The sequence below is a fragment of the Phasianus colchicus genome, chromosome 5 (assembly GCF_987193195.1).
Source record: "Phasianus colchicus chromosome 5, bPhaCol1.hap1.1, whole genome shotgun sequence".
Lineage (NCBI taxonomy): Eukaryota > Metazoa > Chordata > Aves > Galliformes > Phasianidae > Phasianus > Phasianus colchicus.
The window spans coordinates 59,269,693-59,297,523 of NC_143440.1; the positions used below are offsets into that span (position 1 = coordinate 59,269,693).

At 54.0% G+C, this 27,831-nt stretch overlaps 1 protein-coding gene across 8 annotated transcripts in view; it reads right to left on the bottom strand.

The window, feature by feature from the left end:
- The window catches only part of TRIM9 (tripartite motif containing 9), a 33,259-nt gene that overhangs the window by 2,871 nt on the left and 2,557 nt on the right, over nucleotides 1–27,831 (bottom strand). The window contains exons 2-11 of one of the 8 annotated variants that reach the window (XM_090141938.1): nucleotides 16,179–16,274; nucleotides 15,698–15,820; nucleotides 11,173–11,283; nucleotides 10,323–10,476; nucleotides 9,018–9,163; nucleotides 6,907–7,045; nucleotides 3,594–3,782; nucleotides 2,393–2,434; nucleotides 1,527–1,550; nucleotides 390–693 (exon numbers count right to left, since the gene is read on the bottom strand). In XM_090141938.1, coding sequence (XP_089998064.1) covers nucleotides 390–693; nucleotides 1,527–1,550; nucleotides 2,393–2,434; nucleotides 3,594–3,782; nucleotides 6,907–7,045; nucleotides 9,018–9,163; nucleotides 10,323–10,476; nucleotides 11,173–11,283; nucleotides 15,698–15,820; nucleotides 16,179–16,274 — 1,328 coding nt within the window. Of the gene's footprint in view, nucleotides 1–389; nucleotides 694–1,526; nucleotides 1,551–2,392; nucleotides 2,435–3,593; nucleotides 3,783–6,906; nucleotides 7,046–9,017; nucleotides 9,176–10,322; nucleotides 10,477–11,172; nucleotides 11,284–15,697; nucleotides 15,821–16,178; nucleotides 16,275–27,831 lie in introns of all 8 variants that reach the window. The other 7 variants (XM_031602294.2, XM_090141937.1, XM_090141936.1 and 4 more) reach the window with 7 other exon arrangements.

Below are 27,831 nucleotides of genomic sequence, written 5' to 3' on the forward strand. Positions count from 1 at the left end.
CCCCCATCCATGGCCTTGGGCACCTCCAGGGACGGGGCACCCACAGCTGTGAGCAGTGCCAGAGCCACAGTGCCCTCATGAAGAATTTCCTCCTGCCATCTGACCTAAATCTCCCTTCTTTTATTTTGAGACTGTTCCCCCTTGTGCTATCTACCAGTTTAAACGCAACCAGTGCTTTCTTGCAGCAGGAACCACAAGGCTTTGGGTACTAATGGAAGAGCCAGGGTAGGGAAGAAGGGGCTGTAGCAATGAGCCAATGCAGCAAGGGCTGTTTTCTGCTTTGGGCAAAGGCACACATCCTCCAATAAAGCTGACCAGGAGCCAATTCAGCCCTCCTGCGGGCGGACAAGCCGTGGTCTTGCAATGGAGCAGTGCCCAGGTGTGCATACCTGTTGGTGTGAGAGTTGTTGTGCATGAACCAGCTGCGGTTGTTATCCACATACATGGCCCAAGCTTTGTCATCCTTGCCCAGCATGGCATCCTTCAGGACGTCGATGCGTGCCACCCCAAAGGCCGGGTCCGGGTGGTTATCGTAACGATCGATGGACAACTCCCAGTAGTGCAGCCCTTTGGAAAAGCCCGTTTTCCCCAGCACAACCCTGTCATCATAGCTGTTGCAGGTGACAGTCAGGTTGTCGTTAGAAAAGATGATGTCAGCGTGTGCAGAGGCAGGATCGAAAGAAAACCAAGCTACTGGAATAAATGAAGAGCGAAGGGTTAGGCCAATGGGAACCTCACCTCCCATACTGAGCCATGGGGACTGGACAGAGACAGTGCATGCTCCATGCAGGGCTGACAGGGCTGTTGGAATGTAGGGTGGGTTGGGGCTTTTTGGCTGGGACCAAATGAGCTGAGCTCTGTTCTGCTGCTCCTCGGGTCCCTGCCTGTCTGCAGCTCAGCCTGGAGCCCATAGGATTATGACCATCTCCTAAAGCCTGGCACTAGCAGAACAACACGTGCCATCCTGGCCAGCTGCTGGCTAACACAGGGGGTGATGCTCACTCTTCTGTGCAGGGTCAGGCTTGGGGTGGGATGGCTAATCTGAGGATGAGAAGGTAAACCACATGTGTGCCTTGGAAAGCTGGCAGCTCTGGCAACCCAAAGCACGTCCAAAGGTTTGCATTTATGGGTGCTGCTCCACATCCCTACAGAGCAACCAGCCATGCAGGAGACAAGAGCTAGCCCATGGGAATGCTGAAAGATGCCCCCAAAAAAACCTCCACGCCTGGTTATAAGCACAGACCTGGTCACTGGCAGTCTGATAGATACAGCAATGCTCAACCAAACAGAGGCGCAGGGTTGCACAAACCACCACCCTGCTTTCACAGCTGGTTTTTCTCCAGCGCTCACTGAACCGTGGGTTTAACACATCCACAAACACTCCCCCACCCGAAGGAGGAAAACACAGCTTTAAAGATGGAACACCCTGGTGAGATTTATTCCTCTGCCCATTGGATGGTGTGACAGGACAGCTCGCATGCACACGGGTGCCCCACTGCTGCAGCCCGACAGAAGCGATTCCGTACCTGCCACCATTTTTTTTATGTCAACTGTGGTCATTCCCAAGGAGAGGCATGCAGGAAAGAAAACAGCACGTAAAGTTGGCATTCGGTCAAAGAAGGAACCAGAAACAATTTCTGCTTGCCTGCTTCTCTGGCTTTCAGCATTGTGCGTACACTGAAATGCAGGGAGGGAATGTGGGGTGTGGGTTGGAGGGCATGGAGAGTGCTCCAGGGACTCCTTCCCCCAACCCATCCCATTAGGATGGGCCCTTCAGAGGACTCCTTCCCCCATCCCATTAGGATGGGCCCTTCAGAAGCCTCTTTCCCCCATCCCATCCCATTAGGAGGAGCCTTCAGAGGACTCCTTCCCTATCCCATCCCATTAGGATGGGACCTGCGGGTGACTTTGTCCTCCATCCCATCCAATCCCATTAAGATGGGCCCTCCAGAGGACTCCTTCCCCCATCCCATGCCATTAGGATGGCTTTGCAGGCTGTGAGTGCCACTTCTCCTGGAGAAGGCGGTGTGAGCCTGATGGATGCATGTCTACCCCAGCACTGCAATTAGCTGCAGGAGGGCTAATCATCTACTTGGGGTCTGGCACAAGCTCAAATATCCTGAATGAACAGGAATGCCTTGGGCAGAAGGCTGGGTTTTTAATCAGAGGCCATTGGCACAGTACTGACTTCAGGTTTCTTTTCACAGGGGGAAAACTTAAAATGCCTTTACAGCATATGGTCATGACCTTCAAATTTGCCTACTGCTGTCTGGGAACGCCCTGCAAGGAGGGTGTGCACGAGAAATGCTGCTCACCCACCCAAGTTAACAATCAAACAAAAAAGATGACCAACATGGAATAGGTGCTGGTTAATTGTAAGAGAGATACTTGCCTAATTGAGAGTAAGGCGTTCCTTGTGTCTCAAAATTGCATCCTATAAAGAGATACTGCATTTCACACATCACAGCTAAGAAAGAACAACTGGTCTCCTGAAAAGCACTCCTGAGGAGTTAGCCCTTAATGGAGCGGCCATGGGAGGCCTGATTCATTGAAAGCCAGAGAGCATGGAGAGGGTTCCCAGCACAACCTGGGAGCATGGGTGACAACGGGGATCTCTGGGGTGGTTCCTGCCCTCAGAGCCCCAAAAGCTGCAGCCTTCCTGCTTGCTGCAAGTACTCCCTGAGTGCTGCCGTGCAGCCAGGCCAGACCCGTGGGGTTCTCCCCACCTGCAGGGGTTGTTTTGCATTACAGCGATGCAGTTCTGCAATGCAGAGCAGTGGGGACCACAGCCCCGCTCCGCCCCGTCCCAGTGCCCCCATCTCTGCCACACGTACTCCACACGTGATGCTCACAGCCACTGCAGGAGGTGTTGGTACAGTGGACACAAAAAGTCAGAAACGTCCGTAACGAGACAGTGGAAGGCATCAGTGCACAGCGGTATGATGAGAAGGAACATAAAAAGCACAAAGAAAAAGAAAAGCTGCAAGGCTCCTGGTTATTCCAGCAACGGTCATGCTGCAGCATTCCTCATTCCAGGTTATGAGATGGAAAGAAAACAATCAGGGACCCCCATTCTTCCCGGGCTTACAACGGAGGAAGCTGCAAATTGCTCTGTTGGAGCGGTGTAAACCCACTGGTGGAAGAATCGGGGCCCAGGATTCGGTAGTGATAAAGGATGTGCAAAGATTGGTTAGAAAACAGCTCTGAGATGCACTGCGCCTGCGCTCCTTGGGGACCTCAGGGACCACCTGGTTCCAGCCCACCTCCATAGGGGAAGCAAACAGTGGAAGTGCACCCAGGGGTTCCTCCTGGGGGAGGGGGTCTGCTCTGCCCCCGTCTCAGCACAGGATGGATGCCAACTAGAGATGAGGAATCTGCTCTGCTGAGAACAGCACTCCCAGCATCGCCCCACGCCTCGCACCGCTAAGGACAGATGGACACACCGCCAAAATCCCCTCCTGCCAAACAGCACAGCTTCCCCCTGCCATCCGCATGTCATGGGAAAAACAAACAGAACGCAACGAAACAAAACAAAGACTTTGGAGATGCCCAGAAGCACAGACCAAGAGAAATGCCACAGGTGCTGGGCTCACCGGCTGAGTTCAGGGACTGTAAGGAAGAATGCAAGCTCAGCTGGTGGGCCGAAGATCTTAGCTCAAAGTAGGATCTCCCCGGGAAGCTGGGTTGTAGATTAAGGGTGGAGGAGAAAGGACTCATTCTACGAAGCTGCAATCTTTCCAAAGGCACTGGAAAAGGGAGGGTCTGTTCTTCTGACTGCGTTTCTAAACGTGAGATCAATGCAAAGCGGAGATCAGACATCAGCTCTGCAGGGCCACGCGCTGCCCACACCCGGACCTCGGCTGCAGTGAGTGCATGTGGGCATGGAGAGTGGGGCAGGGCACCATGCACAGCATCGCCTGGCACAGGAGTGAGATGCATCACAAGGTTTGTAATGCTGCAGAGGCGTTTCGCAGGGCTGGGCTGAGCTCTGTTGCCCTAAGGGCCATCCAGCACCCACCTGACTGAAAGGCTGTTGGGATGGTGTGACCTCGGTATCTCTTTGCACCTGTCGAAACACATCTGAGCCTCACAGTGAGAATTTAACTCGTGTGGTTCACAGCAAAGCGTCAGGTTGGGGGGAACATCTACGTCACTGCATCCCGTTCCCTGCTAGTCACCTCCTGCCATCTCCTCCCTGCCACCCTGGCAAGGGCTGCTCTATTGCGAAGACACAGAATCCACCATCCTCCACACACTGCAATCCCAGGCACTGTCACCTCAGCCTTCCCACCTCGCTGTGAGTCCAAAGAGATAAAAGGAAGCATTTCTTTGCATGGTGGGAGCCAATTTCTGGGATCTGCTGCTGCGTGAGGCTATGGAAGCAAAGGGCATCAGTGGGTTCAGCAACGGGTTGGACAATGCACTGCAAAATGTGTTTTTTTGCAGCTTATGTTGAGGTTGGGATGCACCCTCTGATGTTTACCAAGAATAAGAGGCATGGGCCACCGTGGGCAGGCAGGCTCACGGCTCTCCTAATAGCACCTGATGTTCCTGCAGCTCTTTGTAGTGCCTTTTCCTTGTGCTGTTCAGCCCTTTCCAGAGGATGCTGGTACAAAACTTGCTGCTGGAGGTCACTCTGTGGCTGGGATAGATGCTATGTCAGGTAGGGAAGGCGTTGTGCTGTACCCCAGCTGAGGGATTGCTGCCATCTTTGGAGTCTAGGGAGGAGGTTTTGGTTCCTTCTGTGGAGAAGCCTGCACGGAGCACCCTGCAGGGCATTCTGCTCCCCCACAGCTCATCTCACTGCATGCAGAGGGCAGAAGCTACCTTCTGTAGGTTTGGCATTCAGCTATCACAGCATAGTTGGGTTGGAGGGGACCTTAAAGACCATCTGCCATGGGCTGGGTGCCCCCAGCTCAGGCTGCCCAGGGCCCATCCATGGCCTCGGGCACCTCCAGGGATGGGGCACCCACAGCTCTGAGACCTCCGAGGAGAGAATTTCCTCTCTCTTAGTTTAAAGCCACTCCCCGTTTGTCCTATTGCTATCAGACAATGCAAGCAGTCAGACATTGCCTGCCAGGACCTGAAGCTTGCTTTTCTCTAACAGCACCTAAGCAGAACTGTCTGATAAGGACTTACAACGGGACAGCTGTGCTCTGAGAAATGCCCTCCTCATACAGAGCATGCCTCTTCTTTTGCCCCTCCTTGCTCTCCCACAGGAGCACTTTGCAGGGAAAAGCCAAACCTGAAAACTATTTCAGTGCAAACAGCACTTAGAAACTGGGTGCTGCTGTACAGACATAAAAGCCCAGATGGATGGTAATGACGTGCAAGGCAGCCCAGTCACTGCATCACTCAGGGCTCTGGGAGCTGCACACAGCTGCAATTTATGGCACTTTGAGTCCAAAAAGCTCTGACTGCCTCTGAAAGCAGCAAGCACTCTGGGTCCATTTACTTTTTCTGCCTCTTTCTTTTGTGCAGGAACGCCGAAGGCCATCCAACACAAAGCCAGCCTTCATGTGAGGCACCGATGAGCGATGTGTGTGTTTGCTTCCTGAGCTGGGCACCAGCCCCAAGCACCACCCAGCCTGCTGGGACCACCAACAGCCATTTTCTCTTCCAGCTTCCTCTGTATTCTAGAGCTCCTGGGATTGCCTACAGGCCAACTGCGGGATGCTGTGTCTCAAATGCAGCCTAAAAGAGGCACAAACCTGATGGGAAGCCAAAGCCCTGCTGCCTCCTGCAAAACCCAGGCAGCGATGCAAGTGATATCTGTTGACTTCAGGAGTCACCCCAGTGTGGGCTGCTCTGTGTTGTCCCATCCTCAGCTCTCCACAGCAATGCCACGGCTTCCTTGCTGCTGCTGTCCAGTTTTGCAGATGCACATGCAGCTCTCAGACGGATTTGGGATTTGCTCTGGGATCCTCTTGGATGAGAGGGGCTCGTCACAGGTTTGCTCTCTGCTCCACCTCACTGTCAGACATTGTTTCATTCCTGGCCCATGCTCCACAGAAGCAGCAGTTTTCTGCTAGGGATGAGTGCAAGCAAGCACATGGGAATGCTCTGCATAGCCTTGCTCTGCTCCTACTTTTGCAGCAGAAAACCCTTTTTCCTGCCTGCTCAAATCCACCACTGTGCTCTGCAGCAAGAAGGGGTTCGCCCCCATCCCCAGCCCTGAGCTGTGTGCTTCCTTCTGTCCCCAGCTGCAGCTGGGTGTGCTGGTGGGACTGAACCCCTCCTGCCCAGCTGCAGCACTGCTGCCTGCCCCCCACACCCCTAGCCCTGTGACCTGCATGTTAGAAGCAAGCCTATTTTCCATGACGGATTAAGCACCTGCTGTGACAAATGCACTTAAAGTCAAGCGAGGAGCCTCCCCTGCAACCTGCAAGAAAGTGTTTGATACTCAGAACGGCTCTGCAGACGATGCTGGTGCTGCTTGTAGGGTCTGCAAGGTCATTCGTGTGGCTGCACAGTCCCTGCCCTACCAGGGGCTTAAGGGCACGCTGTGGGGTGATGTCACTCTGCAGCCCTGCACAGCCCTTAGTGTCTCAGGAGCGATGCTTAGTGTCTTGTTTTAAACAAAGCCATGAGTTTCCCTTGCGTGTAACACAACCCCAGACCTCACAACACCTCCCTTTGGGACGCTTTCCACGACTCCTCTCCAGATAACACCTTCTGCAAAGGAAAGGGGATGAGAGAGCATCGTGGGCACCGCTCGAGGCTCCTGACACAGCCCTTCCTCCTCCCCTCAGTGCTGTCTCCTCGCCATGGCTGCTCAGACACCAGAGACCCAGCGAGCGTGGAATTCCCAGTATGGCAGAGCTAAGCCTGTGGTGGTGATGTGCCCCACGTGTGTGTATGAGCAGCAGCCGGGCGCACAGGGCTGGGGCTGTGGCCGTGCCTTACCCTCGGATGTCTGCAGCACCAGGGTCTTGCTGTAGGGGCTGACTCCTGTTTTGTTGAAGGCTTTGACACGGGCGCTGTAAGTGCTGTTGAAGTGAAGCCCGTCCACTGTGCACATGGTTTCCTTGCCCACATACACCTCCTGCAGAGCAAGCACAGGTGGGGATTAGTTAGCAGGGGTGGCAGTGCCCGGAGCATCCAACCCCAGGGGTGGGAGCAGCCCACCTGCTCCTGTTACTCCATGCTGCATGGGGCAGGTTTGTGGGCATGCATATTGCTAAAGCCGAGCAGAATGACTCTGTGCTTTGTTCCTTATGACAATAATGTACAATTTCTACAGGGAAAAGACACACAATTCACGTTGGACCAACTTGTAAAGCACCAGTCCCAGCTAGGCTCCCACTGAATCCCAGACGAAACCTGCCAGAGAGATGAATTAACAGAGAGCCTAGGATACAGAAAAAGCCTTGCAGAAAACAATTTTGCATGCTCCTGGATGGCAGGATCAAAGCGTTCCTTGAAAGAAAACAAAGTGATTTCGCCCAAGTGGTGCTGACTCACCAACGTGTCATGCTTCTGCTCCTGTTCAAAGCAACAGGGCTGTGTAAGCAGACAGCAAACACGTCTACAGGCTACTGAAACACCTGGCTCACAAAGCACTGACTTGTAATTAGCAGATCCTACAACCGAGCTCCATTTTTTCATGGTGTGGATGGAGGCTCTGCTTGGGGAGCACACCTGCATGGGGAAGCTCTGCTGCCCTGCTCTGACAGAATCACAGAATCACAGAATTGCCAGGGTTGGAAGGGACCTCAAGGATCATGAATCTCCAACCCCCCTGCCACACGCAGGGCCACCAACCTTCCCACCTAATGCTAGACCAGGCTGCCCAGGGCCCCATCCAACCTGGCCTTGAACACCTCCAGGGACGGGGCATCCACAGCCTCTCTGGGCAGCTGTTCCAGTACCTCACCACTCTCACAGTAAAGAATTTCCCCCTGACGTCCAACCTAAATCTCCCTTCCCTCAGCTTAAAACCATTTCCCCTTGTCCTGCTGTCACTCACCCTTTCAAAGAGTTGACTCCCCTCCTGTTTGTAGGCTCCCTTTAGGTACTGAAGGCTGCAATGAGGTCACCCCGCAGCCTTCTTTTCTCTAGGCTGAACAAGCCCAGCTCCCTCAGCCTGTCCTCATAGGGGAGGTGCTCCAGTCCCCTGATCATCTTTGTGGCTCCTCTGGACCCTCTCCAACAGCTCCCTGTCTTTCTTGTACTGGGGGCTCCCAGACCTTCCTGTGATGCTGTCTGAAGAGGCAGTACTTGAAGCTGATCCCTGCCTTCCCAGGTGTGTGCCTGTCCCCAGGACTCATAGGACAGCCTGTAGGCTCTCTTTCATAGAATCACAGAATCACAGAATGGCCTGGGTTGCAAAGGCCCACAGTGCTCACCCAGTTCCAACCCCCTGCTGTGTGCAGGTCGCCAACCAGCAGCCCAGGCTGCCCAGAGCCACATCCAGCCTGGCCTTGAATGCCTGCAGGGATGGGGCATCCACAGCCTCCTTGGGCAACCTGTTCCAGTGCCTCACCACCCTCTGGCTGATGGTTCCTGCCCTGACTCTGCTCTGGCTCCTGCCCAGCTGAGTTTCTCAGGGATGTGCTGAGAAATCACGACGGGCAGTCGCTGCGCCCACTCGCAGTGGATGGGGGCACACCTGGGTAATTATCAGCGTGTCAGATCTGAGCAAAATCGTATTTTAATTGTGTAATTACAGCAATTTAAAAGCCTTCAGGCCTTGAACACCTCTGCTTGCTGGCAAGCTGGGAGACTTTCACGGCAATTAGCATACCTTGCAGGAAATATTTAGCAACCTAAAAAAAAAATTGGCTTCAAATTGGCTTTCACATTTGCAAGTCATATTGGTCACTGGAAAGGTATTTCTACCCCTTCAAGTAACCTCAGCTCCCAAAAAGCCCCCATGGCTTGTCTGCGCCATTGGTTTCCTTGAGCAAGTCTCACGTTTGCAGGGCAGGAGTGTGCTTGCAAGGACCTGGGGAGCTTGCTGGCTGCTTTATGGCTGTGCTGTGCCATAGGGTTGGCTCTGTGCCCCCAGCACTTACCCTGAACTGCCCTCCATTGCCATCGTCGAGCTCCAGGATGTATCCTTCCACCTGCACCGTTGACAATGGGGGCTGCTTCCAGGACAGCGTGGCACTGTTGTTGTGGGTGCAGCACTCCTCCAGCTGCAGGATTGGGGGGGCCGGCACTGGGGAGGAAACTAAACACAAATTAGGGTGACCTTGGCTGCTAGCACCACTGGGGAGGAGTGGGGCAGAGCTGCACATGTGCAGCTGGAGGATGGAGGATGCACCCACTGCCCCAGGGCCAAGGCAGCTCTGCAAAAGTGATGCCAGAGCCATAGATACCAACAACTGCCCGGCTTTGCAGAATAGGTTGGATTTCTCCTTATATGGGAGGATATGGCACGAATTGAAGGACTCTGCAAAGAAGAGATGACATTGCCCAGTGATGCTATTTCAGGGATAAAATCTCCATCTGCCAAAAAAGGCTCAGGGTCCTCCCATGGTGTCCCATGCACAGCCCTCCCAAATCTGAACCGCTCATACTCCGTGCTCTTCCCTCAAAACTGATTGGGGCCAGTGGGAGAGAAGAGGTGGGGAACCCAGACAAGATGTGCAGAAGCCACAGATGTTTGGGAGAGAAAAGATGGACTCAACAGCGAAGGTTCCCCATTCACCACATCCTGCTATGACTCCTCTATGCCTTGGCTTGGACCTGCAGCAGAGTGCAGCAATGCCTCCTGGTGCAGCCATGGCAGCAGCAGCCATGCTGCTAGTGCCAGCAGTGAGTGAGGGATGCCCCTTAAGAAAAACAGCTTCTACTCATGCTTAAAAGCAGAATTTCATCCATCTCACTCTGTGGAGCTGAGCCAAAGATCTCCTGTGGTGTCTGACTCACAGTGATCCCAACACCTGGGGACTAAAGCAGTGCTGCCACTGCTGCCAGGGCCACCCAGATGGAAAACGGGAGCTGACTGTCTTAACTGAGTATTAAAGGCCCTCTCTTGGAAGGTCTCATCACACTGCACACGTGTGCACCTGCACGGTGCAAAGCTGGCCCCAGTCCTGCCCTGTCCGTGGGTGCTGCAGTGGGACACAGCTGTCACAGGACTGTCCTCTGCTCCCAAAAAGAGCCCAAAAACTCACACAGGGGAGTGAGGGGAAGGCGATTATCTGCATTTTACCACTGAGAAACAGAAGCAAGTTTGACCCAGAGGCCTTGTGAAGCCAGGCTGAACCCCGACCTTCCAAACTCTGTTTGTTGGTAGGGATGGGAACGTCTTCTCTGCTGCCCCTCACCTGTGATGAGTCGCATAGAAGCACCCAGCAGAGGAATAACCTTACCTTTCATCTGCACGAAGTCGAGCTGATGGATGGACTGCAGCAGGGGGCCGTTGTCAAGGTTCAGGTCAAAGTCCGTGGTCATGCGGGGTGTGAGCGTCCCTTTTCCCCACTGGTCCTCAGTTAAGTGCACTCTTCTGATGAGAGCATCGGAGATCTGGTAGCAGGGAGCAGCCTCAGCTAATGAGGGCAACCCGAGCTGCATGCTAAGCCTCATCCCCCCCCCACTGTCCCCCTTCCCTGTGCCTTCCAGGCTGCCACCTCTGGCCCCGATTGCCGGAGTTTTGGTGGTCATCCCTGCCCAGGTGCATGACCCTATGACTGCCCTCATTGGATTCCTCTCCACCCAGCTCTGGGAGAGCTCTGGGGACACCTCATTGTGGACTTCCAGTGCTTGAAGGGAGTGGATGAACAGGAGGGGAACGGCTGTTTGTGAGGGTGGATGGTGACAGGACAAGGGGGAATGGTTTTAAAGTGAGACAGGGCAGGTTTAGGTTGGATATGAGGAGGAAGTTTTTCAGCCAGAGGGTGGTGAGGCACTGGAACAGGTTGCCCAAGGAGGCTGTGGATGCCCCATCCCTGCAGGCATTCAAGGCCAGGCTGGATGTGGCTCTGGGCAGCCTGGGCTGCTGGTTGGCGACCTGCACACAGCAGGGGGTTGGAACTGGATGAGCACTGTGGGCCTTTGCAACCCAGGCCATTCTAGGATTCTATGATGAGGGGCTGGCCCTTGCTTTTAGGGCTGGCAAAGCTGGAGAAACACCACCCTCATTGCATCTCCTCTGACTGTGCTGCACCCCAGGGCTCTGGCTGTGCAACGCCTTCCCACTGCTCCTGGGAGCTGAGCACTGACCTGCAGGAAGCCGCTGGGGTCGTTCTCCTTGATGACCTCTAGGCAGTACTCCATCAGCCCCGTGGTCTGCCGCAGCTTCACCGTGCAGTGAGAAATCTGGTCTCTCACCACCTGCAATGACACGAGGAGAGCAGCGTTGGCACATGGATGTGATCAGTATGAAGGGAGGCAAAGCATCCGGGGAGCAGACAGGACAGCTCATGGGCTCCATCGCTCCATCTGCCCTCCCATCCTCAGTGCAAGTGTGTTGGAGCCAGGAGCAATACCTGACAGTTTGGTATCTCCAGGAGGAATGAACACATCACAGCCCCATCCTCAGCACAGTGATAGCAATAAAATAAGCCGTGCTGAGTGCTTCCTCTGTGAGCTGTGCAAAGGGATGGAGGTGAACCTGGGCATGTGCCAGCCTCCTGCAGCCAGCAAACCCGGGGCTGCAGAGGGGGGGCAACAAACAGCTCCTGCAGGGCAATCAATCAGATCACATGCTTAATTATAATTTAATCACCTCTGCTTAATCACCTAGCAGGAAGAAAAGAATCAGCGGCTCTGCAGCTTGGGGCAATGTATCCGTTTCTGTGAGGCAGTGGGAAATGCTGGCTCTCGGTTTGGGGGGGATTTGCTGTTTGCTGGGGGTGCATCAGCATCGTTACCAGCACCATCAGCAGCACATACCGTGTGCCGAGCTGCAGAGACAGCAGGGGGAGCTCCCACCTCGTCCTCCGTCCCAAAAAGCTGAGGGTGTCAGAGGATTTTCCTGGCCAACAGGGTTGGACGCTGTGTTTCCCAGCTGCAAGATCTGCTGTGTATCCCCAACACATCCCCGGCACAGATAACCAATCCAAAGATGGGATTGGGAAAACAATCTTCTTATCTTCTTTGCAGCTTAAATCTCCATCGGGTTGGGCCAGCATAATGAATTTGCAGCCCTCTCCTTGCCCCAGAGGATGCTCTCGAAGTATTACCAGCAGAATGGCCATCTGTCAGCAGCAGCCCTACGTGTGCTGCCAACAAGCAGCGTTCACCCAGCGAGGACCGAGGCTGAGGAGCGATGCTCCCTGGCTGCACAGTCAGCCCCAGCAGGCTCCTCCCATCCAAGCAAGGCTGATTCCTGATGTCTGGTCCCTAACAGAGGTCTGGTCCCAACCAGGAGCAGCAGGGCGGTCTGTGCTTGCAGGGAACGAGCCAAACACCCGCTGCCCCCATCCCAGCAAAGCTCACAGTGCTGCTGAGTGGAGGGAGGACGCTTAGGGACAGGCTGAGAGGTCACCATCAGGCTCACAACCCACAGCCCAGGTTCCTTGCCATAGGGCACAACCAGCTCTGGCTGCACTGTGCATTGAATCCCAGCAGCTTCAGAGCATCCATCCCACCAGGGCTGCCCCTCAGCAGCATTCCTGCCCTTCTGGAGCTCTGTGATCCTGCTCAGGGATCGAGAACCTATTCAGCAGGAGAACTAGAGCATGAAACAGCAGATTAATTGCAGTGGTTCTCCTCTGCTGCTGTCCCATGGCATTCCCACTTGGTGGGGTATCTCAGCTCCTCATAACACCAAAATAATGAGGGTTTATGTTAAGAGCCAAAAGGAAAAACTGGAAGCTCCTCTGACTTGCAGAAGGGAACAAGGCAAGCAGCCATGCAGCTTTAGGAGGACTCTGAAGGCTTGCAGTGCTCACCAGACAGCCAGCAGCACCAGCTGCCTTGGGGTTAGCATGGAATAGATGGTTTGCGAAGCTCTGCTGAAAGCATTGAATGGTAGCATCTTCTGGGAAAAGGCCTGTGGGACACAGAGCACCAGCTCAGCTGGCAAGGAGGTTGGGGCAGCTCCACACATTTCCTTTCTGGTTGCTTTTGTCACTTATTTTCCCACTTCATGTCAATGGAGGCAACAGCCAGAACCTGGTTACTAATTGCAGCCTGCAGAAAGGACGTTTGCTGCGTGCTCACAGCAGCTCCTCACTACCTTAAAATAGGAAATTTATTTCCAGAGCTTTTCTTTCCTGACATTAACTATAATTTACATTTTAATATAGCTCCTAGAAGGCATCTGCACTCATCTCTACCTGTCTTCCTCGTCTTCCCTCCTCTTTTTAGCCCTTGGCTGGATTTCTGCTTTTCAAGGCATACAGCCTCATGTGAACCTTGGCTGGATGAGCCCTGCTGGGGGCTGCCATCCCATACGAAGGGTCACAGAGCAGCACTTCATCTCTGGAGATGCCAACATGTCCAGTGATAAGGGATGAAGCTCCAGGAGGTATCTCGTTTCTACCTGGGACAAGCCTGTAGGAATGCATGTCCCATACTGAGTGTTTGTGCCATAAGGCATCTTCCTTTGGGAACACAACATCCCTTTGGAAACCAAAGCCATCCATGAGAAGCAGAACACACAAAGTCCGTCCTGGGAGTGGAGTTTAAAACCTGGCCCCACTGCTCCTCCAGATGCCATTTTTTAAAGCCTGGCTCTTACTATGAATCTAAGTTTAGGGGAGGCTTGGGAAAAGCAGGGAGATGTCCCTTCCAAGTTCATTCCTTGGCACAATCAGTGTCGGCCCATGGGCAGCCCTGGCCTGGTGCCTGTCTCCATGAAATGTGTGTCAAGCTAAAGTAGGTCAGTCCTGAAGCTGAGCTGACCCCAACTGCGGGCATTCCATGGGACCAGGAGTACAGCAGAACGTACAGCAAGCCATGGGCTGAGCACACAGCATGGGGGCACTTGGGGGCAGCCCCTCCATGCACCACCAGGCACCCTGCATGTTATCCTTTCTAACACCCTGCAGGGATGTCTGTTCCCTTTGTGATGCTTTCAGCCCCACAGAGCCTCCAAGCAAAAGCTGCAGGCTTTGTCATCGTCCCCTGCAGGCAGTGCCAGCCTTTGCAGCCTTGGTGACACAGGGGAGGTGCAGCTGCTCCAGGCACAATGCTTGCCCAGCTGGGAGCTGCAGGTGCTGTCTTTGTCTGGGGGCTCCTTGGAGGGGCAAAGGGAAAGCTGCTCCAGGCAGTGATGATCCAGGCAGCCTCCATCCCTGGGTCACAGAGCATGGCGGGGACAGGGCTGTGGGCTGTGATGTGCGAGGGGACCCTGTTTGAGCAGGGAGAAAAGCAGGGAGGTGCCCAGCAGGCCTACACTTCCATGTATGAACGCTGGCAGCACCCTCTCTGTCCCTGCCCCAGGACATGCATTGAACTGGGCTGTATGTCTCAGCCATGGGGGTAACATCTCACAATGCAGGACTCAGCTGCCCTCATAATTCATAGGAATTAAAAGGGAAAATTAATAATTTCAGGCTAAAACTCTGACCAGCACTGCACAGGCTGCAAAGCAGAAGGGAGCAGCTTCTGGGTTTTAAATAGCAGCCACCGTGTTGCTGCTGACTCCATGGAGCCCTTCCTGCCACACAGCATCCCTTCCCACACAGCTCAGGAGGCTGCTAAACTCAGTGCTTCAGGCAGGGAGATTTGAGGGCTGATTTAAGAGCCCAGCCTGAAACCCAGGGGCTGGAAGTGCACTCACAGGGTGGCTGCTTCTGCCTAATGACAAAGGCCAGTCGGTAACAAGCATGGATGGGGCAGGATGAATGTGCTGGGGACAGGCAATATGGGATGAGCAAGCCGTGGGAAGCAGATTCCTTCCCCTGGCCAAAATACGAAAGGCTTCTGTGGTTTGTGCTGAGCCAAGAAAATGTTTTATGCTTTAATTAACCATGCCCTGAAGAGCAAGAGTGAAAGAGAGCCTGCAGGAGCAGGGGTCCTCTCTGTATCTACAGGGCAGCAACATGGCATTGCCTATTTGTCATTAGGTAGCAAGCCCTGATGCAGCGTTCAGCCCCACAAAGCTGCTATTGTCCAACTGCCTGGCTTGGATGCATGAGGACCCATGAGTTTTAACTGTGGATCAGAGCCTAATGCCCAACCTGCTGGGGGCTTTGGAGGGAGGCTGGGGAGAAGCAGCAGCAAGGAGAGAGTGTAGGACAGTGAACATGATGGAAATGCTTGAGAGGGAGAGCCTAAAGGAGGTGTGTGCAGAGCTCAGCCTGTTTTCAGCTGACCTCGATGCTCACATTGAGATCTGCAGCTCAGCTCCCTCTGTGCCAATGTTTCACTGCTGGGTGAAACAATCACCCTGAGGTGCTCATCGAGCAGAACAGAACACAGAGTGATTCCTGCTCCTGTCTGAAGACAAAAGTGGCATCTCGCAGCCCCAGGTGCCCCAGCTCTGCAGCTCCTGCTGAAACCAGCAGAACTGACAGCACTGCAGGATCAGACCAGGAGCTCAGAAGCAACGTGGGACACAAACAAGGTCACCTAACAGCCTCTGGATGCTGTACTGAGGGCTCTAACGACCCAATCACTTCTAATTGGTGCAGCAACAGAGTAATGCAGTGGGAACTACTTGGAGGCAGCAGCACTCTGCTCAGGACCAAGCTGAGCACGTGAGAAGCAGCTCTGCAGCAAGCCCAACAAACAGCAGCACATCCTCACCCCGCTCTGGTGGCAGCCCTGCAGGAAGCCCTCTGAGCCCGAGGCTCACCTTCAGCTTATGCTCGTGCTCCTTGTTGACACGGGACAGCAGCTGGGCTTTCCTTCTGTTGAGGGCATCGATGAGGGCGTCACACTGGGCCACCAGGCAGGCCTCGAACTCCACGCTGTTCTCCTGTGGGTCAGAGCAGAGCATCACAGCATGACTTTCCTTCTGGGGTCTACCAGGGTTATCTTGATGTGCACAGCCACAGCAGCACACAAATCCATGCTGTTAGCATATGTACAGCCCTGGCTCGTGGCAAAGAGAGCAGCAGTGAGCATCCTTGGATTTGCCTGTGGCAGAGTGAGGTCTGCTCACTGCATCACACAGACAGCTTCGGGAGGAGCAGTTCTGGGGAAGGATCATATGAAAAGAGGCAGGTGCTGAATGGGGGCCCCTTTGGAGAGGATCCCCCCAAAGCAAGCTGGGGAGATGGGGTGGAAGATCCCAGAGAGCAGCTCATCCCCCCAGGAAGGGCTGAGCACCGTACCTGGATTTGCTGCACCATGTTGCGGAGCTGCACCAGGAACTCTTTCGCCTCCTTGGCTCTGTCTGACAACCCATTCAAGGCCTGGGACAGCTGGCTCTGCAGGGGGAAGAAGAAGTAGCATCATTTCCACGTCCCAAACTCATTCGTGTGCTGCAGGAGCTGATGTGAGTGTGGTGGGGATGGACTGGGGTCCCTGCACTGCCTTCCTGGGGCAGGACATGTCCTGTTGCCCTGGGAGAAGGAAGGGAAAAGGTGGGGTAGCCATCATCAACACCCTCAGATTTAGGAAGATGCCTAACAGGGAAGTGCTTCCACTGTGCTTTTAATCCCACTGCATCCCTGCTGCTCATGGCAAGAGTCACCCAGCTGGGGACACGGAGCAGTTAGCCCATTAAACAATGTTAATTAATGCCAGATGACAACGGAGCGCGTGTGGGAATGTGCACGGGGACTTGCAGGCATGCCTGAATGTATTCATTAAGGGCAGCACTGTGGGCACAGTGACAACGTGATTCATAGCTGTGGGGGACAGAAAAACCAAGCCCTTCTGCTTCTGTGTTATTCTAAGTCGGGGAGAAATTAAATGTCTGAGTGGGGGCTGTCAATCCTACAGGTGCCTTCCTGAAAGGCCACTGTCCTTGGAGCAAAGCCAAGCTCCAGAGACGGGTTGGATCACCAGGCACACGAGGCAGTCGCAGGCTGGCCCTAAGAAAAGAAGGCAGCAGCTTGCATGGGTGTGAACAGGGGGCAGGATGAGGATGGAGCGATGAAGGCTTGCAGCAAGGTGTGGGGGGAATGGGCAGGTGGTGTTTGTGCATCTCTGCATGGAAATAGACAGGGAAAAGCTCCAGGGATTCCTGGGGTTTCTCAGGGCTGGGAAGTCTGCTCTGGGACTGCTGTGCCCCAGAAGAACAAGGGGAGGTGATGGAGACTCAGTGTGCTCCAGTGTGCACTGTGACATTCATACAATCAGGCTGGAAAAGACCTCCGAGATCCCCAAGCCCAACTCCAGCCCAGCCCACCCTGCCCACATCCCTCAGTGCCACATCCCACAGCTCTGGAACACCTCCAGGGATGGTGACCCCACCACTGCTGGGCAGCTGTGCCACTGCAGCACTGCTCTTCTGTGAAGAATTTTCTCCCTATATCCAACCCTGGCTGTCCCCTGTGACCAGAGCAGCATCCCACCCCGACCAGCATCAGTGGGGGAATGAATGAGTGCCAAACGAAGAAACATCCTATTCAGCACGGGCTTAAAAACAAGTGAATTTGTTCCTCCCCGATAGCTGGCCTGCTTTCCTGATGCTCTCGTTTCAAAGCAGGAGGAGACCTCCGTAATTCACATTAGCATTAATGGGAGTTAAGCATTTAAATCTCTGTCCCTGGAGCACTTAGGAGAGAATCCATCCCTTTTCTGTGCTCACTAATAGCCGTCCTTCCCAGGCTGGGCTGACAAAGGGATTTCTGTCGGGCTTTGACTCTCTCCTGTCTGAGCTCAGGGATGAGCGTGCAGGATCTGTGCGTGGTGAAGCCATGCTGGCTGTCTTGGATCACCTTCCCATCTCCCACAGCCTTAACGCAGCCTCCAGTGGCACGTCCTCTGCTGTCACACATCACGTGTGTCTGAATACGGGCAGTCGGGGCACTCGCAGAGGGCTGAGAGAGGTAGAAGAGCAGCACAGTGAGCCAAGGCAAGAAGGGATCTGCTCCCAGTGTTCTGCTCATACCCCTGAAAGGATGAGGAGCTGCCACAGATGCTGGAGCTGAAGTCATGTGCTTCATTCTTTTAATTAAAGCACAGGACCTACAGCCTTTGAATCCTGCGGCAAGCTTACTGTACGTGATGCCTGACTAATTAAAACGGGATGTTTAATTAAAACTTGCATTCGCTCAGGAAGTTGATGAAGCTAAACAGCTGCTCATTGGCTTTCTGCTCCAGCCACGGCAGCCTGACCCCGGTGAGGAAGCAGGGCCAGGGGTGCAGCCCCCACTGCTGTGTGTTTGACCCAGCACACAGAGCTGGCTTTGTGAGCAAAGCTCCTGGGTGCAAAATGCAGGCAAGAAGCAACGCCCCGTCTCCTTCTTTGCAGTTATGGGGGCATGCGGGAGGAGGATGAGATGTGAATGTTAATGCTCAGCAGCCCCATGGCAAGCCCCAAAGCCAGGCTGCTGCCTGCCAGCTGCTAAGGTTTGGATAAAGCCAATTATTTGTTGATAAAAGAACAGCAAAGCAGCTCCGGGTGCTGCAGCGCAGAGCAGAAATCAATTCTGGCATACTGGACGTTGATGCCTTATCAGCTCTTCGGGGTGTTTCTTATCCCCCTGCCAGCCCATACCTGCTCCGTTTGGCCCACCTACACTCAGCTGACTGCAAGCAGCAGCCAGGAGCCAAAGCTCCGAGCATCACTGTGCTGTCCCTGTGTGCACAGATGGCCCCAGCCGCTGGCTTTGTTCAGGCAGACACTGGGGCAGTGTATTTCCTCAGCAGGCAGAAGGGATTCAAAAGCTCCAGCCTGGAAATAAGACAGGGAATATATTCTTTGCAAGCACAATGTCCTCGCTGAAGCCCTTTCATTGCCTCCTGTATGGCTCCAGGGTGCCCTGCTCTGGGGAGCAGACACACTGCTCTGCCTCCTCCAGCCTCACCGTGAGGAACACCGAGTTTCTTGCATTTTCCACTCAGGCCCTGGTGATGCTGGCACTGCCTGGCAGCCCATCCATGCTAGCACAGTGACTCACCACAGCTGCTGCCCAAAGTCTGTCCATGGGAGGGACTGGGGTCTGTGTTCTGCTCAGCCCCGGGGCCAGGAGCCTCTCTGAAAGCAGGTTTCTCATGTTTTGAAAACCACCTGCTGCCTCTTGGTTGCCAGCCCCTGGAATTGCACGTCAGCCAGCACTGGGCACTCTGCTGGAAGTCAGACATTCCGGGTAAAAACAGCAATTATGCTCTTTGCATGGATTTTAATGCACGTAAATGCCGTGCCAAAACCAGTGATGAATAATCTGGGCCTGCAGGCCTGTGGCAGAACAGCACAGCACCCCTTTCCTGCTGGGAATCCTCACCTGAACCCTATGCTTCCCAAAGTGAACCAGAGGAGGAGGAGATCTGTGAGCAGCCCGAGTGATGTGGTGAAGGTGCTGTCCTTGCTTTGATACAGGATGCAGTCCTTGCTTTGATTTTTACACAGAAGAAATGAGCGCCGAGATATTATCAACAGCCCTTTGATATTGCCCAATTAATTCCTGTCTTGCTTCATTAACACTCAACAACAAATCACCTTCGCTTTTCATCAGCAAAACCTACTGCACATCCCTGAGAAATCCCAAGGAGAAGCGGGGTGAAAAGCTAAAAAAGGCCAAATATTGGGCACTGCAAAGCAGGCTGATGGTGAGGAAGTACGGACAGCTCCATCTGGGTTTGCATGAGGCAGACAGGAGGAAGCAGGGATGCTCTGGCCAGATCCTGGTGCAAGCTGGTGCCTCCCAGAGCAGCAGCAACACACAGCTCCTGTAACGGGGAGCCAAGGCATGTCTTGTCATTGCCGTAATGATGGCTGATTCCAGCCACTCGTGGGCCAGCACTCTGATCTACAGCTGCTGTTGTGAGGCTGGTGGCATTTCCAAGCCCCCTGGAAGCACTGGGCTCACTTGTTGTGTCAGTGCTGCTATGCTTCCAGAGATGAATGAGGTTGGTGAGAGGCTGAGGACAACCTGCAACTCATCAACGACTTCTCCAGGCTCCCTCCCCTCCCCTGCAAGCACAGTGCAGCCACACCAGACCACTGCTTGTACACTGCCCTCCAAAGAAGCTGGAGAGGCACCACCTTGCACATCTCTTGCTGCATTCACACACAAAGGAAGGTTGGATGCCCTTTGCTGCATGGCAGAGGGCAGCCTGGCGGTGGGCTGTGATGCTCGTGCACTGCTCCTCCAGGGGATGTCAGCACACTTTTGTCATTCCCTCCTCACCTGCACAGGGACCCTCCTGCTGGGAGCAGCTTCTGCATGGCTTCTCTGCATTTGGCTGTAGCTGCTGCTAGCACAGGAGCAGGGAGATGGAATGAGCTGAGCTGGGAGCCGGAATCAAGAGAGGAGCTGGGTAGGGACCCAGCAGAGAGCTGAGCGTGCCCTAATTAGCCTGGGTGCAGCTCCACGCTGCTTGGTCACCCTGAGCCCTGCTGGAAGAGGCCTTCCCTGGACTGACATCAGTCTGTGCTGATGGGAAACTGCAGGACATCGATTTGCTGCTACCCCAGACAGGGAGGTGCGTGGGGCTGCTGCACAGTGCTGCCTTCCTTTGGAGCCCCACCAACACAACACCAGCTCTGAAGGAGCACCTGGGAGGGAAGCTGAGGCAATGCATGGAAGCAGGGCAGCACAGCTCACCTGCTGGAGGGCTCTGCAGGTCAGAAGGAAGCAGCTCATCAGGGAAGATCCTCCGCCTCTCAGGCAGCCACTGCAAGAGCCTTACTATTGTTTTAAAGAGTAATAAACTCATTGCACAGCCTTAATTAGAGAATGAGGCAGTTAATAAAACCAGACACTGCATTTCCTGAGAGGTCTGCTCAGCAGCTAATCTCTGCAGCAGATGATCCCTCCTCAGGTTGCTGCTCCTTGTGACATTTTCCCTTTGCTTTGAATGAGCCTCCAAGCCCCAGGTAGCCCTTCCCACACTACAGCAAGCCCAAGGGTGGGAATGAGGCTCCCACCTGGCCAGTGCCATCCTTCCTTTCCCCCTGGTGCCTCTATCCAGCAAGAAGCCCTATGGGCACCACCTCCAGCCCAGGCACAGCCCTAGGCAAACAAGGTGCACGCTGCAGCCCTTATGCTTTCCACCTTAAAATGATGCCCCGTTTGCCTTCAATCCAATTATCGCCTCCCTCAGCTGCCTCCATGGTTACTCGCACTTAAGCTCTGCCATCCCATTACTGCATTAAGTCTTTAAATCTGATTACTTTGGTTGGAGTTAAATTTAAACCTGATTAACCGCCCCGACGATGAATTTTACCTATCCTAACCCAAATGCAGGGGCATCTGAGAAAGCAGGCTGCGATCCCCATGGGGTCATTCATCCCTCTGCACTGAGTGCTGACCATCCTCGTGTCTTGTCCTGCAGCCTCCAACACCCATCTGTGTGCTGCAGCCCAGTATGGCCATAAATAGGCTTGACAGCTAGCCAACATCTTGACTTTGCTTTGACATTTAATTGCCTAGAAATGCAAATGAGAAGAGCAGCCACTCGTCACCACCCTGCTGATGGCTGCTGTGTCCCACAGTGGTGGACAGTGATGCAGTGAGCTGAATGAACCCTCCATCCTACCCAGGATGATCCCCATGGGGGATCTGCCCAAAGGTAGGAGCCCACCGAGCTGAGCAGTGCCAGGCAGCCCCAGCTTTGGGAGATCCTCTCTTTATCAGCAGATCCTCATTTCACAGCCCTGTGCCTCTTTGGCTGCTGACCAACATCAGCGAGCACTCACACACTTTGCTGAAGGGAGGTTTTCATAGGCACAGATGGGAGATGGCATCTCGTTCCCTTTGGCTCCCAGCACACAGGCCCTCCCTCAGCTCACATCCCCCGAGCATCTCCGCAAAGCAGGGCTGCGCCGTGCCCTTACAGACAAGCCATCTGCTGCCACTTCCTAATGAATCCTTCATCTGAAGACGAGCTAACGTGCCTCACTGCTAGTCTGCCTTCCCCAGAAAGCTACAGCAACCACGGGTATCTCCTCTCCCACCCAAACCTCACCTGTTCCTGAAGGATGCAGCAAACCCCTTCCCTCTGCTGCTCAGCACAGGCAGCACCCAGACCAGGACATTGCTGCCTTACTGGCAGTTGCAGTTTCACTGGCAACAGAACACGAGCTGATTATTACTGATTTTCTGCTTTTAATGAGATTGCTGATATCGCACAGCAGCAGGAGCTGGGGGGAGGGGGGTGAAGGCAAAGATGCATGCAGACCAACTGCCCTTTCTGCTTACCCCTTCCCTCTGCAGCAGCACAGCACAATGCTCCCCCAGACCAGCTGCCTTGCTCTGTGCCAGGAGCCTTCTGCAGGCAGCACAGGGAGAGGTGAGGAGCTCTCCCTGCCCTGGAGGCTGCAGCTTTGCCCTCTGTGAACATCCCTGAGTGGAGATGCTCCCACCTTGCTGCCCATTGGGGTGTCCACATGGGGACATGGCTGCTCCCTGCTCCATAGGACAGTGAGACCACTGCCGGCCCTTGGGCTGCACATTGTCCTTCCTGGAGAAAACCAAGGGCAGACACAAGACAGACAGATAGGTAGGTCCAAGGAGCAGGGTTCCCTATTTCCTTGAAGCATCACTCTAGAGATATTCCCATCACCATGGACACCAGAGCAGGGGGATGGCAATGCTCATTGCTGCAGCAGGTGCTCGGGTAGCACCCAGAGCAGTGAGCAAGCTCAGACCTCACCTTGCACAAGATCCAGCCTTCATCCTCTGCTCACCTTCTTCCAGGCACAGCAGCCCCAGACCCCACACCAGGGAGCATCCCATGTTGGAAGGGGCTGGATTTGGGATGACTCCCACGCTCCTATTTGGGTAGGAACCAGGTGACTGTGAATAGCCAAAAAGCAGTCTGGATCACCGAGGCTTCAGGATAAGGAGGAAATAGGACTTGTGGGGAAGAACTTTGTGTCCAGCCTAAGCAGAGCCAGGAGTTCCTGCTCCTTATCCCCAGCTGGGATGTGCCTGGGGGCACTCCTCAGCCCCAAGATGTGACAGCCCCAAAGCACAGGCACAGGACGGGGTGGAAGAATGCGAGTTCAACAGGCACACAGGTGTGAAGCATCCAAGGATTGCAGCTCCCAGTTCTCCTGATGCAATCCAAGAAGGGGTCTCTGGCAAGCCCACCCCACTGCACTTGGAAGATGCATTTCAAGCAGCCTCTTGAGAGCCCCACTAAGATTTTCAGTGCAAATAAAGCAGCAAGAGAGCAGCGTGGATGACAAAAGCACTCAAAGGCAGCATGAGAGTAGGAAGGGTGTGGGTAGGGGTGGGTACTGGGAAGGCTAACCACACAAACTGGATGGGTTATGAGAAGATCCCAGAACCATTCATAAAACAGGAGGAAGAATAAATCAGAATTTCACCAAGAACAGGGCTAAGGAGAGCCTTGAAAACATTATTCTTTAATAAGAAAGGACGCACGGCTAATTAGGAAGTAATGAGGAACCTGTCAGAGAGAAAGGAGGAGAGGGGACCCGGTGCTCAGCACTGAAGGATCTCCATTTGCTGGAGCTGGGCAATCCATCTCTGTGCCATGAGGAAAGCAGCTAATGGGCTCACTGAATCATTTATCATTATTTATGAAGTGAAGAATTCGGGAAATACCAAGGGAAGGGAGGGGGGATTCACTCACATTTACTCCAGTAACCACTTTCTTAGGGGAAAGAAAGAAGTGACCCCAAGACCTTAAAGAAAAGAGAGCCATAGGGGTATGGAGTCAGCGTTGGTGCCTTCACATAAATCCACCTTCTTTAAATACAGGAGGAGGGGAAGGAGGCAATGAGAGATGGCTTTAAAGCACGGAAGATGTTACAGAGCCAGGCTCAGCATAGCAGGTGGCATCTCCAACCTCCATTCCAGCTTTCTACAAGAGTCGTTTCACACCACAAAAGGACAAGCATGTTTAGAACTGATAGACTCAATACTTCTTTAAAAGAAAACATGTATGTCAAAGAGTTTTGGGAGACCTGGTGCAATGGGTTTGACAGGCAGAGAAGCCTCTTGTTTTCCAGAGCCGAAGAGCAGCACTCATCCCACTTGGGTGAAGGGCTCTTTCTTAGTCACTGTTTTGATGGAAGGGGAAAAGAAATCTTTCCCAACACTCTCAGAGCGTGAAGCTCCTGGGGAGACAGACAGATGCTTTGCTGATGTTTATGAGCACGAAGGCAAGCAGCTCACAGCAGCAACACACGGCACATCAGGAGCTCCACTCCAGCTCTGCGGTGATGCAAGCAAACATTGGAGAGAATGGCAGAGGAGCTGCTGGGTGCAGAGAGCAAAGCCAGCACAGAGTGCCAGCAGGGACTGCCTGTAGGCTGACCAACGTGGGTTGGTTATATGGGGTGAGGAGAAGGCACCCACCCTGCAGTGATGGATGAATAGATCTTGTTTAGTGGGATTAACCCAGTGATCTGCTGGAGCTCGTCAGCTCTGACTCTTAATTAGCAGCCTGGATGTCCCTGCCGTGCCCCATGTGGGCAGGGAACTACCTTGGGTCTGTCCCAGCTCCAGCACTGCGGCTGCACATCGCGCCTTGGGAGGAGCAGAGGACAGTGTGAGCATCCCAGGTAACTCCAGAACATCAGCTGGGGCTTGTTCAGATTGCAAGGCAATGGGGTAAAGTTACAGAAACACCAGGGCCTTTTCCTTAGGGCTTCAGATTCGATGCTGGGAGGTTTTGACTGAATCGTGTTTTTATTTAGACTTACAACTAGCTCTGAATACACAAGGGGAAAGCAGCTCATTAGCAAAGCTACCCAGGCCTGTCCTTCCTTCCCTCCCTTCTTGCGAGGCTCCCAGCCAAGCAGCAGCGGAAAGCACTAACTGCAAACACAGCAGAACCACGGTGGCATTTCTACCCTGGAGAGGCACCTGCATGCCCAGGGATGGGCTGAAATAGCAGGAATGCACTTTGTGGTGCAACAGCTCCTCCAAAAATACCTCAGCTTTGCCAAGCCAATAAAGCAGTGCAGTGCCCAAGAGCTCTCATTCAAAGCCCTGCTCGGAGCAGCAGGCAGGCAGGGGTGAGCTGCCCCTATAGCTGAGTGCTGGGGGTGCACGTGTGGCCCCTGGGCAGCACAAAGGGCCCTTTATCCACTGCTAGCATGTTTCTCATCTGCCCATCACGTGTGGGTGCTCTCATCTCCCATTGTGGGCTGCCCAGGCCAGGGATGCTCCCAACATTTAATGACAGACAGCAGCTATAACCTACCTGCCCTCTGCAGCAGGGAATCTCCTGCTGTTAACTGCAGAGAACCCAAGCAGGAAGGAGCCCCTGAAGAACTGGGGGATGCTAAGCATTCTGCAGAAAGGAGGTTGTTTCAAAGCAAAACCCACCTGCACTGCTTCTCACAGCAGATGGGCCACACGACCCGCCTGCACCTCCGGGTCAACCACAAGCAGGGTTCAAGTGAGGTTTTGGTGTCAGCTTCAGGCAGAGCTCCTTGAACTCCTTTCAGAGCTGGAGGAAAGAGGATATTCCTCCTGAGAGCATAAGGAAAGGAGTCAAACAGCCTCCCAAAGAGCACTGCCAGAGCCACGGAGGGACCGATGCTCAAGTCACTGTAAGCCACGTTAACACCAGGTTCAGCTCCCGTTGCTAACTCAGAGGTTTTTCAGGCTGGGGCTGTGCTGACAGGAGACTCCTGGGTGACACTCTGCCTTACCTCCTCTTTCCAAGAGAGAGGGACAAGAATCAGCCCATGGGACTGACCCCAGCCAACCCCAGCCATGTGCTGAGATGCCTTTGGGATGCCCAAGCACAGACAGTGCAGCATAGCACTGTCCTCTCAAGTCCTAGAGCACAGAATCCTAGAATGGCCTGGGTTGCAAAGGAGCACAGTGCTCATCCAGCTCCAACCCCCTGCTGTGTGCAGGTCGCCAACCAGCAGCCCAGGCTGCCCAGAGCCACATCCAGCCTGGCCTTGAATGCCTGCAGGGATGGGGCATCCACAGCCTCATTTTCAAGGCTTCCCACTGGAACTGACAAAGCTACAGAGATTTATCCCTGCTCCAAAATGGCCCAGAGCCCATTTTCCTTGCAAATACCTAAGTGGGTGTCTCCTGGCATCGAGCACGGCGCTGGCTCCAAGAATGCCTTGTAGAACTTGCTGTACCACATTACCTCTGATTAATGGGATATTCTGGGATGCTCGTTCCCCCGTTAACTGAGGTTAAGCACAGCAGGAAGGGCTGCTTGACAGAAAGCTGTTTTCTAAATAAATGCTCGGGCGAAAAGGCAGCGTCACTTCCAGATCTGGAACTGAGACTTATGGATGTCAGGGGGAAGTTGTTTGCTGTGAGAGTGGTGAGGTGCTGGAACAGCTGCCCAGAGAGGCTGTGGATGCCCCGTCCATCCCTGGAGGTGTTCAAGGCCAGGTTGATGGGGCCCTGGGCAGCCTGGGCTGCTGTGAAATGTGGAGGTTGGTGGCCCTGCGTGTGGTGGGGGGTTGGAGCTCCGTGATCTTTGAGGTCCCTTCCAAGCCGGGCCAATCTGTGATTCTATGACTGACAAGCTGTGCACACCCACTGACCTCAGTGACATTGCTGGCCATCCTCTGACCTCAGAGCAGCTGCCATCACCCCCAGCTCCCAGCCACAGGAGAACAGAGCAGCAGGGGAGGTGCATGGCACGGCCAAAGGAGGATGGATGGACCCTGTGCTGCAGGCAGAGTGAGGGCAGTGGGAATCCAGGACAGCAAAGTGAGGCTTGGGAAAGTGCAATAGTAAAAGATAAAAGATTCTCACTGCTTCTGTCTCAGCAGCAAATATTTTCTTTTGCAAACGCAAACAGACCTTTGTCTGGTAGCAATCCCTTGGGGTTTCCCATGAGCACCGGGCAGGCTGATGAATAACACTGTCTGCTTGTTGCTGCCCACTGTTCCTGTTCCTCAGGCAGGAGCTATCAGGCAGTGCAGTGTTTCCCACCCTCCAGTTTGTTCCACATGTACAAAGCAATCTGGCTTATCATCCACAGAGCTCCCCTGCATCTCTCAGCCTGGCTGCATCGGTGCATGAGCTGTGGGCTAGGTAACACAGCTGCTAATTAGCTGCTAATCATCATCACAGCCAATTCAACAGCATGCAACTACAGCCAGCAGGGCCAGCCTGTGCTGCAAGGAGTGCAGAGATGCTGTGGGGATCCACGACCTGAGCACAGTTTTGGCGCTGGGGGGGCTGTGAGGTCCCTTCCAACCCAACAGCTCCCTCATTTTGGGGTTTCTCTCTCCTTCTCACCATCAGCAAGCTGCCAGGCCTGCCCTCACCATGGACTTTCCAGCAAGAACAAGAGGAACTCAGATGTGTGAGGAATACATGAGCCAGCTCCATCTTGTGCTTCTGCTTCTGACATGATGAGCAGCACCACGTCTTCCCAGGGCAAAACCCAGACAGCTGTGATATGTGCACAGAACTGGGACAATTCAGATTAAAACCGTTTCCTTCTTTGCTTCTCTGAACATTCACCCCTCTTCCCAACAGCTTTCCTGATGCGAAGCTGAAGGAAGGAACAGAGAGGATTTCCAGCTTAGAAATCCGAGCTCCCTGCATTACATGATATTGTGTCTCAGCACTGACAATTCTGAAATGATCATCTTTGCTTTCAGAGGGAAGCAGAAAGCAGGGCAGTTCCCAAAGAGCTGAGCTAAAAGCCCTTTGGTCTCCATTCCATTTTCACACAGAGGGTGGTGAGGCACTGGAACAGGTTGCCCAAGGAGGCTGTGGATGCCCCATCCCTGCAGGCATTCAAGGCCAGGCTGGATGTGGCTCTGGGCAGCCTGGGCTGCTGGTTGGCGACCTGCACACAGCAGGGGGTTGGAACTGGATCAGCACTGTGGGCCTTTGCAACCCAGGCCATTCTAGGATTCTATGACCATCCACTGACTCAGCAGTGATTGACAAGGCC